We start from the raw sequence: 11,571 nt of genomic DNA on the forward strand, positions 1-11,571 counted from the left end.
TATGTTCCGTATCTGTGAAAATGTTTTCATTGCCACGTCAGTTTAACAAAATTGACTCCCTTTTGCTAACATTCAGGGAGACGAGTAAGATATAGTTTGGAAATATACAATTACAATTCTGACATGGGTGCAAAAAGGTTTTTGAGACATTCTTTTCAGCTAGTTTCTTATATTTCTTGATGTCCCAAATAGTTGTTGTTTGCTTTATAGTACCCTGAGGATTCTGTAGATAGATGCTTGGCATTTTGTAAATCTACCTCTAAAGTCATAAACTATTACGATTCATTCCCTCCTATGTGCCAGCGTTTCAGACCGAACAAATCTCACGGATTAAGCACATATCAAGAATGTATTTGACAGAACATAGAGGTGCGTGAACTGCATCAACCGAATGTAAATAAACTTGTTCATATTTTACACTTTTCTTTATTACGTATAGTAATAAAAGTTTATATATCTAAAGTAACGTATTCAGTTCGTTTAAAACTTTTTGAGAAAACAAACCGGCTGTTTTATATTTTTTCTGGAAAGGAATGTTGACATCGTAGAACCATTCTTACTGAATTTTAATCCTGAAGTTAATTTGAATGGAGGATTATGGACTGGAGGGACTGAAACAATGTTTGTTTGTTGTTTCTTTCATTCATGTTTGATATTTTGGAGTTTCTTATGCCTCCCCCGATACATAGCGATTAGTTTAGTTTAGTTTAGTTTAGTTTAGTGATATGTTACGGTTGTAGACCTATTACAGAACTTGCTCTTACATCTTACTGCAGGAGCAATAAGCTAAATTGCAGAAAAGGACAAATAACGTAAATATATGATCCCTGTACTCTTGTGAATTTATGTTGATAGCTGATTTTGTGTAAAATGAGACTGTGAAGTTTTTTGAAAATGTTATTATTTCTGATGTAATTGTTTATATTTTAAGCGCCACTATGTTTGATGTTTCAGTAAAGTTTTTAAATATTAGCTAGTGCACTTAAGTCTTTAAAATAGTATGTGAAGTAGTTTTTGGTTTACTTAAGTTATTTGCGTTTCTAATGTTTCTCGTGAAATAGCTGGGATGTGTGTTGCCTTTGAGAACGTGACTGTTGTTATTTTGATGGAGGATTTTTTACGTTTCAGCAAATAAATGTCTCAGGAAACCAATATTGTGTTTGTCTTTCAGTGTTACCGATGGAGAGGGGAAAGGATATCTGTGACACACACAGTCACAAAGTGATTTGTGTTATGATTGTGAACCAGGGAAAATGGAAAATGATGAAGGTAACTTTTGTATCTAAATACATTCAGGAACCAGGCTGTCAGCTGAAATGATATCCACAACTCCAGCATCTCAATCTTTTTCACGTCCTATCTGTGACCCTCCATCTGGGGCCTGACCTGATACGTGTGTGTGTGTGTGTGTGCGAGTGTGTGTCTGACTCCAACGAGGAGAATGTCTACCTCTGCTGGTTGGAGGTAACATGTAACCCAAGTCTCAACTCTCCCCTCGGGCTAGTTCCACTATCAGTGGGCAGTCTGCCAGACTGAGCTATCACACCACCCCACCGGCCCCCGGGGGCCCCGGCTGAACACCTGCTTGCATCACCTCAGCTGGTTCCTAATCCCTGTCAGATAGCCTGTCTGATAGCCTATCAGCTAGCCTGTCAGCTTGCCTGCCTGCTAGCCTGTCAGCTAGCCTGTCTGCTAGCCTGTCTGCTAGCCTGTCAGCTAGCCTACCAGCTAGCCTGTCAGCTGGCCTGCCTGCTAGCCTGTCAGCTAGACTTCCTGCTAGCCTGTCAGCTGGCCTGCCTGCTAGCCTGTCAGCTAGACTTCCTGCTAGCCTGTCAGCTGGCCTGCCTGCTAGCCTGTCAGCTAGACTTCCTGCTAGCCTGTCCGCTAGCCTGTCCGCTAGCCTGTCCGCTAGCCTGTCCGCTTGCCTGCCTGCTAGCCTGTCCGCTAGCCTGTCAGCTAGCCTGTCAGCTTGCCTGCCTGCTAAGCCTGTCAGCTCTCAGCTGTCAGACCTACATTATTGCGTCAAATAAAATGTAAATCAGAAAGTCAGCCAGCTGGCCAGCCAGCCAGCTAAAATTAGCAAGCCAAACAGCCATTAGTGAGGTGTTGTGAGACATGGAGGAGGGGGGGCCATGAAGGCTTGTGATCTAACAGTGAAGGTGCTTATCAGCTGGACATGAAAGGACCAGTAGCCAGGGTAGCTTAGCAGGCCCAGTGTGAGCTGGGAGGGTGGGGAGGGTGGCTTGTTAGGGTGGGGGAGGGTGGGGGGGAGGGAGAGAGGTGTGAGGCAGGAGGGCCCTGGGGTGGGAGGTTCCAGATTTGGAGTGTGGGCTTCTGATAGGTGAGATTTGGAGTGTGGGCTTCTGATAGGTGAGATTTGGAGTTTGGGCTTCTGATAGGCTCACACGTGTTCTGAGGAGACAGGTGTTTGTTATCTACTTATTTATTTATAAAAGAGTCATTTTCAACATGGTGTTTAAACATACAGTGCATTCTACATAACAGGTTGTTCCAGACTAGATCAAGCCCTCTACGAAGTGTTGATAACAGCCATCTAGCCTACAGTGAGTAAACAGCCATAGATGAGAATGAGAGAAATGTTCTCCTAACAGAGAGAGTCTTCAGAAATACTTGGCAAATACTTTGGCATAGGTAGCAACACTCAGTGTAGAAGACATTTAGCGATATATATATATATATATCAAAAAAGGTCAAGGACAGCAATACAGAGGCTAAGATCCATCCAGTCTCAATTTAGCAAACCCACAAGTAATTCTAATAATCAAACTGAACTTTTACTAATTAATTTAATCAGGGGCATTTGTTTGCTAACGACGATTTAAGTAACAGATTATTACAGCTTCATATGTCGTTTTTTTCTAAACAGTATCTCAATTGTTGCATTCTAGTAAAAAAAAGAAAGAAATAATAATCTCTTCCTGGTTTGACTGAATTGACAGTGAATGGAGCTCAGTCCTGGTCCACAGCAGACTGTGTGGTCCTGTCATTTGATCCAGGGAACAGTCAGCCTCGACGCTCCCAAGAGGAGAAAGATACGACAGACAAAGGTCACGAGACGACTGGAGAGTCAGCCAGCTCAGGCCCAGCCGGGTGAGGAGGATGACAAGCTGCTGAAAGTTGACTTGGCCTGTCAGGTGAGAGAAGGGAGCGAGGAGAGATTGATCAAAGAGGTAACTTCTGGCTCAATGAAAAAGTGATGGTACCAACCAACGCATGCCTAGAGATCATGCAAAATGCGATGCGATGACTTTGTTTTCTTACCTATGACAAATTCCCTCTTCCTCCTGTGGCGATCTCTCCTCTTCTCTCATTCCACCTGGATGGTCTGCCATCCCTCTTTCTTATCCTGTGGTGGGGGTGAGGGGGAGGGGGGGGCGGGTGAGGGTGAGTGGGAGGAGGGGGGGGGGGGGGCGGGCGAGGGGGGGGGGCATTGGGGAAAGAAGGGGTCCATCAAATCAAAGATTTGCCGTGCTATCACTGTCTACATTGTGGTGGAAGTTTACACTTGGAGAATTGTTTCAATTCCAAACAGTATTTCAAATGACAGCTCTAAGCTTGATCAATTGTTGCCGAAGATTTCAACCTTTTATGGTATGTTTTTTATTCCGGAAGACATTTTCCGCCAAGTATTTATGTACTTATTTGATGGTTGCACAAAGTTGCCAAACTCAGATATCTGAGACCAGCCCAATCACATCCTTTAGAATTAATCAACTAGATGCCAAAATAGCCCCAGAAAGGGTTAGAATCAGAGGCTTGTCAACGTGAAGACAGGACTCGTCTGCCAGCATTCATGTAGGATCATGTTCTGGAACCCCTCCACCAGCAGCATTCTGAAATCTGGGTTCTGAGATCAGAGGTGGACCTCTGGGAGCGATCGTACAGGCAGGCCTGGCGTCTCCACGGCTCCCTACCTCGGACATGACGGGGAGGTTGTCGTGGGGGTGCAGCCACATGGTCCGGCGTGTCTTGGTGTGGGGGCGCAGACTCAGCTTCCTCAGTAACCTCTTCACCTTCCTGTCCCTGGGGTTCGCACACTTCACCGCCTTCTTGGTGTACAAACTGAAGGGGTGCAATACGACACATAACCCTCTCAACCTTAACTTGAAAGTTCAACCTGACCATTTAGTTTTAGGTCAGTTTTTAAGTGCAGTCCCTAGAGCATAAGGTACATTCAATACAGATTTAATAGGTTTGTCTGACTAGAATTGTCTATTACTTCTGGACAAGGATTTAAGTAATCTGGGCCTGGAAAGCCAATGCTTAGTTTGACCACTATTAAACCCAGGCCAGACCTGGACTAGTTTTCCAAGGCCACTTTCCCAGTTTTTTCCTGTAATAGCTAAGCAGGAACATTACATGTACTGTGTGTTGAGAGTCTGGAGGGGTTCAGACGGCTTGTTTTCCCACATATTTCCTTCCTCCCTTCCCTGTCAATTACAGTGGGATGGGAGCCATGACAACAGGGGTCTGGATGGCAGACAATGCTCCTCAGCCCTAACAGGCATATTTTCCATGTCTGTGGCAGGCAGGGGAGCTGGGGATAGTTGGAATACTTGCATGATGGCCTGTATGCTGCAGTGTGGGCCCACGCTCTGAAACTCGAAACGCAGCACGTCTTTGGTGCGCACCTTCCCCTGTGAGTACTGCATGCAGCACTGGACATCTCTCTGCATCTGGACCCCCTTACCTGGGGGGGGGCAGAGGAGGAGGGAGGAGAGGGGAGGGACAGAGTAGAGAGAAAGTGAGACTAATCGCTGTCGAACTCGTCGAAGCATGCTCTCCGTGCGTGACAGCTGGAGAGATGTTGCTGCATGTGATCTCCTGTTCCAGCGACCCAGCGAGGCTGCTGGGTGAATGTTAGCCCACACGCTCCCTGAGACCACTGGCACCGTCCTCTACTGGCGAGGGGATCTGTTGTTACTGCTAGACTGTCCCGCCCTGCATGGCTGTGTGTTATCACAGGTGGAATGGACTCCTGTGTTGACATGGTAATGCAATCTGCTCAGCAGACTACACACACACACACACATGTACTCTCCCCTTCACACACAGACGGGCTCACGCTCCTCTTTAAGCACGCAGGAATGTCGGGGAATTAGAACAAGCTCCTCCATCATGTCTGGTTGTTCCAGTAGCACAGAGGGACAGACAGACAGAGCGGTGCATGACAAGATGACAGACAGACAGAGAGGTGCATGACAAGATGACAGACAGAGAGGTGCATGACAAGATGACAGACAGAGAGAGGTGCATGACAAGATGACAGACAGAGAGAGGTGCATGACAAGATGACAGACAGAGAGGTGCATGACAAGATGACAGACAGAGAGGTGCATGACAAGATGACAGACAGAGAGGTGCATAACAAGATGACAGACAGAGAGAGGTGCATGACAAGATGACAGACAGAGAGGTGCATAACAAGATGACAGACAGAGAGAGGTGCATGACAAGATGACAGACAGAGAGGTGCATGACAAGATGACAGACAGAGAGGTGCATGACAAGACGACAGACAGAGAGAGGTGCATGACAAGATGACAGACAGAGAGAGGTGCATGACAAGACGACAGACACAGAGAGGTGCATGACAAGACGACAGACAGAGAGAGGTGCATGACAAGATGACAGACAGAGAGAGGTGCATGACAAGATGACAGACAGAGAGGTGCATGACAAGATGACAGACAGAGAGGTGCATGACAAGATGACAGACACAGAGAGAGGTGCATGACAAGATGACAGACACAGAGAGAGGTGCATGACAAGATGACAGACACAGAGAGAGGTGCATGACAAGATGACAGACAGAGAGGTGCATGACAAGATGACAGACAGAGAGGTGCATGACAAGATGACAGACAGAGAGGTGCATGACAAGATGACAGGCTTCTTATAAAAGGAGACAAGGAAAGGCTACATACAAAAAGAATGCTGTAAAATGACAGTGTGCTGACTGTACCGGACTGATTCCATGTTTTCAATTGCCTTTCCTCGAAACAGAAATACGAATGTTCTGTGTTGTCATTAGGACTGACTCCTCGCATTCTAACACTCTGTTTACATCCATCCTCCTCTCCTCTCTTATCATCTCCTATGTCTCTCTCTCCCTCTCCTCTCTTATCATCTCCTATGTCTCTCTCTCCCTCTCCTCTCTTATCATCTCCTATGTCTCTCTCTCCCTCTCCTCTCTTATCATCTCCTATGTCTCTCTCTCCCTCTCCTCTCTTATCATCTCCTATGTCTCTCTCTCCCTCTCCTCTCTATCATCTCCTATGTCTCCCTCTCCTCTCTTATCATCTCCTATGTCTCTCTCTCCCTCTCCTCTAATATCATCTCCTATGTCTCTCTCCCGCTCTCCTATGGCCATCCTGTCTTCCTTCTCCCAACCTCTCCCCTGCTGCATCTCTCTCTCCCTCTCTCTTCCAGCCATCCCGCCTCCTCACTTTCTCCTCTTCTCTCTCCTGTTTCTCCTAGCATCCCTCCCATCCTTCACCATCGCTCAGTGTGCCACCTGCAGTGAGCCTGCTACAGTAGCTATGTGTGTGTGTGTGTGTGTGTTGCGGTCTTACCTTCCACAGATGACAGGAGGACTGCAAACAGGGAGATAATGGTGAGAGGCTGGAGGAACATGGTTCGGCTGGCACTAACAGGCATGCAGTCAGGCAGGCAGGCAAGCTGCAGTAATCCACTGTTACCTTTCTCTCTCTACGTCTCCCTCTCTTATAATACTCCCTCCCTCCCTCCCTGTCACCCTCCCTCTCTCTCCATTTCACTCTCTCCCTCCCTCTCTTTCTACCTCTTTGTTTTACTCTCCCTCCCTCCCTTTCCACTATTCTCCCTTTCACTCACTCACTCACCCTCCCATCCTCCACCCCTCAATTCTTCCCTCTTTTCTCTTTAACTCAGCCTCCCTTCATTCCTCTCTCGCCCCTGCCCTCTCTCTCTTTCACTCGATCTCCCTCCATTCCAATCTCTCTCACCCTCCCTTGCATTCACACTCAAACTCTCTCGCTCTCTCACGTAAACACACACTTGCAGCGCTGAATGCACCAACACCGTCAAACACTCACTTTTCTTTCTCCCTGTCTCTTTCACACACACACCTCTCTCTCTTTCTCTCACACACACATCCCTCTCTCTCACACACTCAATCTATCTCCATCTCACTTCTCTCACTGTAATTCTCTCATCATCTCTGTGTAAAGCGCCTTTTCAAAAAGCTATTAAAATTCGGCTGATTTATGACAGCTTTAGGTCATGGAAAGTCTAGTTCAGCCATAGTTCCATTAAGCTGTGTTGTGACAGTGTTCAGCTGACTGCTATGTGATAGAGAACAGTCGCATTGGACAAACACAACAACTTCATCTGGACAGATCGGTCTTTTCACAAACGGCTGTGTTTACACAATCCAGCCCCACACAGCCAGGCCCAAGCCTACCTTGGTGTCTGCGACTCAAGACTTCACACAGCAAGTAGTTAGTTGTGAGTTAGCCAAGCGCCGTTGCCATTTGAAGGCATCAGTTGGTGTTGCCCTACTGCAAACAGCCTGTCAACAGTCTGCAAACAGCCTGCAAACAGCCTGCCAACAGCCTGCCAACAGCCTGCCAGTGGCATGTTCTCCAGAGGATGCAGGAGGTAAGAGTAAAAGAAGCTGGAGAGGAGCTAATGCAGTCATGGGATTTGAACCTTTGTCTGCATGAGGGTCAACTCAGCCAAGAAAGAGCTTAGTCCATCTAGATAGATTTGTATGACTACAGTATGACTGTGTGTGTGTGTCTGTGTGGTAATACTCGTGCGTGTGTAGGTGTCTGTGTGTGGAGAGGGTGATCTGAGTGGGTTAACCTTGGCATCCTGTTATTCTGCTCTGCTGTATAATGGCCATATTCTCTAGTCGACCAAATTCCACCTCAGCCTTGAATAGTGGGATTAGACAGTAGAACATGACACGAGAGAGGCTGTGCTCTAACCCCTATCTGGCTGGGTGCATACCTGAGCCCTCAAAAGTACAAATATGCCGTCTGTGTATCAAGGGGGGGAGGAGGGGACGAGGAGGGGTGAGGCAAGGGGGAGGAGGGGGGCGAGGGGTGGTGAGGCGAGGGGGAGGACGGGGGGGGGGGGCAGCGTAACAAGAATTCCGACCCTTAAGAAAATCAGGTTGGAATCTTTCAGCTGCAAAAACATACCTTCCCCATGACTTCAGCGTACACCGGAGCCAAACACATTTCCTGCATATCTTCGCAGCGATTAAGAGATCCCGGTAAAAGTATACAGACACAAACATGCCAAGGAGGTCAAAAATAAACACAAGTGGAGGAAGGGGGGTGTTCCTCTTCTCAAAGGGGGTAGAGGACGTCTTGAGGACGGTCGGCCTTCAGAGAACTCCTGGGGAGGTGGTAGTGCATTATTGTGTGTGTGTGTGTGTGTGTGTCTGTGTGTGTCTGTGTGTGTAGACATTTGATCCACTGAGAGGTGCACCCATTGTGTAAAAGCAGCAACATCACATCATAGATCAAAATAAACCATACAGAGTTCTGTTGGACCCAAAATGGAAGGGAGGCCGGCCAAAAGACTTGTTTGGGAGGGCAGACAAGGTAAAGGTGAGTCCTAACTTCTTTAATGACCAGTGAGGCGTCTCATTTTGGAATGTCTTTGTTTACAATGGAAATAAAATTAGCTCTGAGCAACATGTGGTGATTATGTTTTATTGTAGCTCGGGCACTGAAGGTTTGAGACTGATGGGCATTCTTCTACGGGAAGTTGTCTGGGAAAGAAAGCAGGAGGACAGACAAGCAGGCAGGCCTCAGACTAACTAACATCTGTGGCTCGTAGCATTTCGTTTCTTCAGATGGTAAACCTTAAACCATACATGCTCACTTCATAAACTCCAAGCAATTATTTCTAAAAAGAAACAGTGCTATGCTCAAAGGTTTTCTGGCTGGGGGATGTTCTCAACACAGGTTGCCAGAGACAAACAGCTTGTTTCTGTTATTGTCGAGGACAGAGGTCCCTGGCAGGCTGGTCCTGCTGGGTGATTGATGACCAGAGATGGGCAGCCTCTCCTTCAGAGCTTTGTAACACCGGTCAGGCAGCAAGAGACCGTTACTGAGAACATTACTTCAAGAAGTACTTCATCATTAGTGAAGGGAATGTTTTCCATTACCCTGATACCTAAAAGGGGAATAACTGATAAAAGATGTGGTCTTTATATTCCTGTGCACAACTGACCTCGTTCATCGACCTTGCCCGCTCCTTTCCGGAATGTGCAGATGGAGCAAAACAACATTGTGTTTTTAGCCAATCCTTGATTTCCTGCAGATCAATTTAATTTGCTCAGGCAGGGCCCACCAACATGGGCACTCTGGCTGGCATGAGTGTATCTTGATTATGGGCCTGCAGGCCTCGTTCACCCTCTGGGGAGATGTTTCATCTACATTTAGCCGACGCTCTTATCCAGAGCGACTTACAGTAAGTACAGGGACATTCTCCCCGAAGCAAGTAGGGTGAAGTGCCTTGCCCAAGGAAACAATGTCATTTTGCACGGCTGGGAATCGAACCGGCAACCTTCTGATTACTAGCCCGATTCCCTAACGGCTCAGCCACCTGACTCCCATGTTAGACACGCTCACGAGTCTTCCTGCTCGCTGGGGAGGGAGAGGGTTTCAGCTGAGACCCAAGATGAGGTATTACCCTTCTGGAGAGGAAACACTGGGAGGTCCTCCACCCCAGGACAGGGAGATCTGTCCCTCCTCCACCCCAGGACAGGGAGATCTGTCCCTCCTCCACCCCAGGACAGGGAGATCTGTCCCTCCTCCACCCCAGGACAGGGAGATCTGTCCCTCCTCCACCCCAGGAAAGGTCTGCCTGGACTTTTGGGAGAACCACTTTAAAGCATTGTTTCTAGGGGGCCTGCAAGTCATTCATCATGGCAGGATTCTCTCAAGATTATTAATTTATGAAAATGGAACGCTTGTGTTTCCCAATGTTTCAAAACGGTTACCAAAGACAGTAATTTAGTTGTCCAAAATTCAACACCACAAGATATATCATAAAATGAATTCAAACGATCCACTCCGAAAAAGAACATGAAAACATCTGTATGATTTAATTCCAACATAAGATTTCACAATATTTACAAATATTATTATTATAAAATGGGGAGACTGAGCCATGTCGGAGTACAAAGTAGAAACGATAGATGTTCATTGTGGGCCCACTAGGCCTGGAGGAGAAAAGGAGCCCTCCATCACGTAGAAACTGAGCCTTACAATCTCTCAGCTTGTGAGGACGGCATCACGGACTGACACCAACATTTAAGCAGATGATACAAACATACTGGATATCAGTCTTGATATCTTACATGCTGCAGATTCATCTGTTTTACCATCAGAGTCCTTGAGAAGATGAGAGGCGGTCTAGTCCAGAGTACCTTCAGAAAGAGCAAGAATCCAGATTCTTTAATATCACCCGGACACAAATCAGTCAGCCAGATGTTTCCAGTTTGACAACACAACATGAACACTGTTCCAGGGAGTGAAACTGACTTCATTATTCAATTAAATCCATTAGTCAGTCAACACAGACGACAGTTTTGAGGATAAGGTGACGCGACCTGCTGGTTAAAGTGACTTACCTTCAAGGAAGGCGAACTCATCTATGGCCTCTATTGCATTATCTTTCGAGAGAAGAGAATTACAAAGTACCGTTTACATATCAGTGACAACTATCAATACTGTTGAGATTTGGAGTAGTGGGCCATATTAATACCTACCGAGATCTTTTCTTTGCAACGTTTTCCGCTTTCCTTGTTGAGCGTACACAAGCGCATCTTTTGCGATCATCTCCACGAATAGTTCCTTGGAGAAGCAACACAATGTGTTGTCAATGCTAGGCTCGAACCAACAATTCAACTAGCTAGCCAGCTGCCAATAACGAAGTTTAATGACCGCAGGGTTCCTGGTGGCTTACCGTGGCTTTGGCAATGATGAACACAGATTCTTGACTGGCAAGAGACACGTCCGGATCTGCCTTCATCAGAGCTTTAATGCGGGAGAGCGGTAACTTCACCAGGCGGTTCTGCGGAGCTACAATGGGCCCCGGTGGCTGAATATTCTCTTCCTCGGTATCGTTGCCCCGACCTTCCTCTTCGCTTCCACACCGGTCGGGGTCCGACTCCACAACTGCTGCCATGCTCTGGTCAGTAAACAAACGTTTGTTTGTTTTTTCGGACGCTTGAAGCTTGAACCTTGCTAGGTTTTACGAGAGCCGAACCATAACATTACTATCAACATGTGCTTTTGCGCTCAGAATGTATCCTCATTCGTCAACGCAGCCCCCAGAAGTCCCGCCTCTCCCGCCATCTTTTCGGCTTGTACGATTGGTGGGATAGATAAACACGGACTGGCTATTGGTCTAAAATATAAGCCAATCAAACCACCTTGAAGTATAGATGCGTGTTCAAAACTCTGGAGTTATCAAATGTTGCGAATATATCTGACGTGCGTAAATCAAGACAGTAATTGATTTCCAGCCTCAGTCACTACATAC

At 46.9% G+C, this 11,571-nt stretch overlaps 2 protein-coding genes across 2 annotated transcripts; both read right to left on the reverse strand.

The window, feature by feature from the left end:
- Positions 1–2,440: 2,440 nt before the first annotated feature.
- ccl44 (chemokine (C-C motif) ligand 44) lies at positions 2,441–6,711 on the reverse strand. Its single transcript, XM_067229552.1, has 5 exons — positions 6,597–6,711; positions 4,582–4,711; positions 3,936–4,083; positions 3,283–3,367; positions 2,441–3,148 (listed from the first exon to the last, which is right to left on the reverse strand). Exons 1-4 carry the CDS (start codon positions 6,679–6,681, stop codon positions 3,329–3,331), a joined length of 402 nt encoding a protein of 133 aa, XP_067085653.1. The 5' UTR covers positions 6,682–6,711; the 3' UTR covers positions 2,441–3,148; positions 3,283–3,328.
- A 3,394-nt stretch (positions 6,712–10,105) lies between these two features.
- Positions 10,106–11,318, reverse strand: pole4 (polymerase (DNA-directed), epsilon 4, accessory subunit). The gene is made up of 4 exons (XM_067229985.1): positions 10,993–11,318; positions 10,796–10,880; positions 10,658–10,699; positions 10,106–10,453 (listed from the first exon to the last, which is right to left on the reverse strand). The coding sequence occupies exons 1-4, from the start codon at positions 11,212–11,214 to the stop codon at positions 10,440–10,442; spliced, it is 363 nt and encodes a 120-aa protein (XP_067086086.1). The 5' UTR covers positions 11,215–11,318; the 3' UTR covers positions 10,106–10,439.
- Between the last annotated feature and the right edge of the window lie 253 nt (positions 11,319–11,571).

The sequence above is a fragment of the Osmerus mordax genome, chromosome 26 (genome assembly GCF_038355195.1).
Source record: "Osmerus mordax isolate fOsmMor3 chromosome 26, fOsmMor3.pri, whole genome shotgun sequence".
Lineage (NCBI taxonomy): Eukaryota > Metazoa > Chordata > Actinopteri > Osmeriformes > Osmeridae > Osmerus > Osmerus mordax.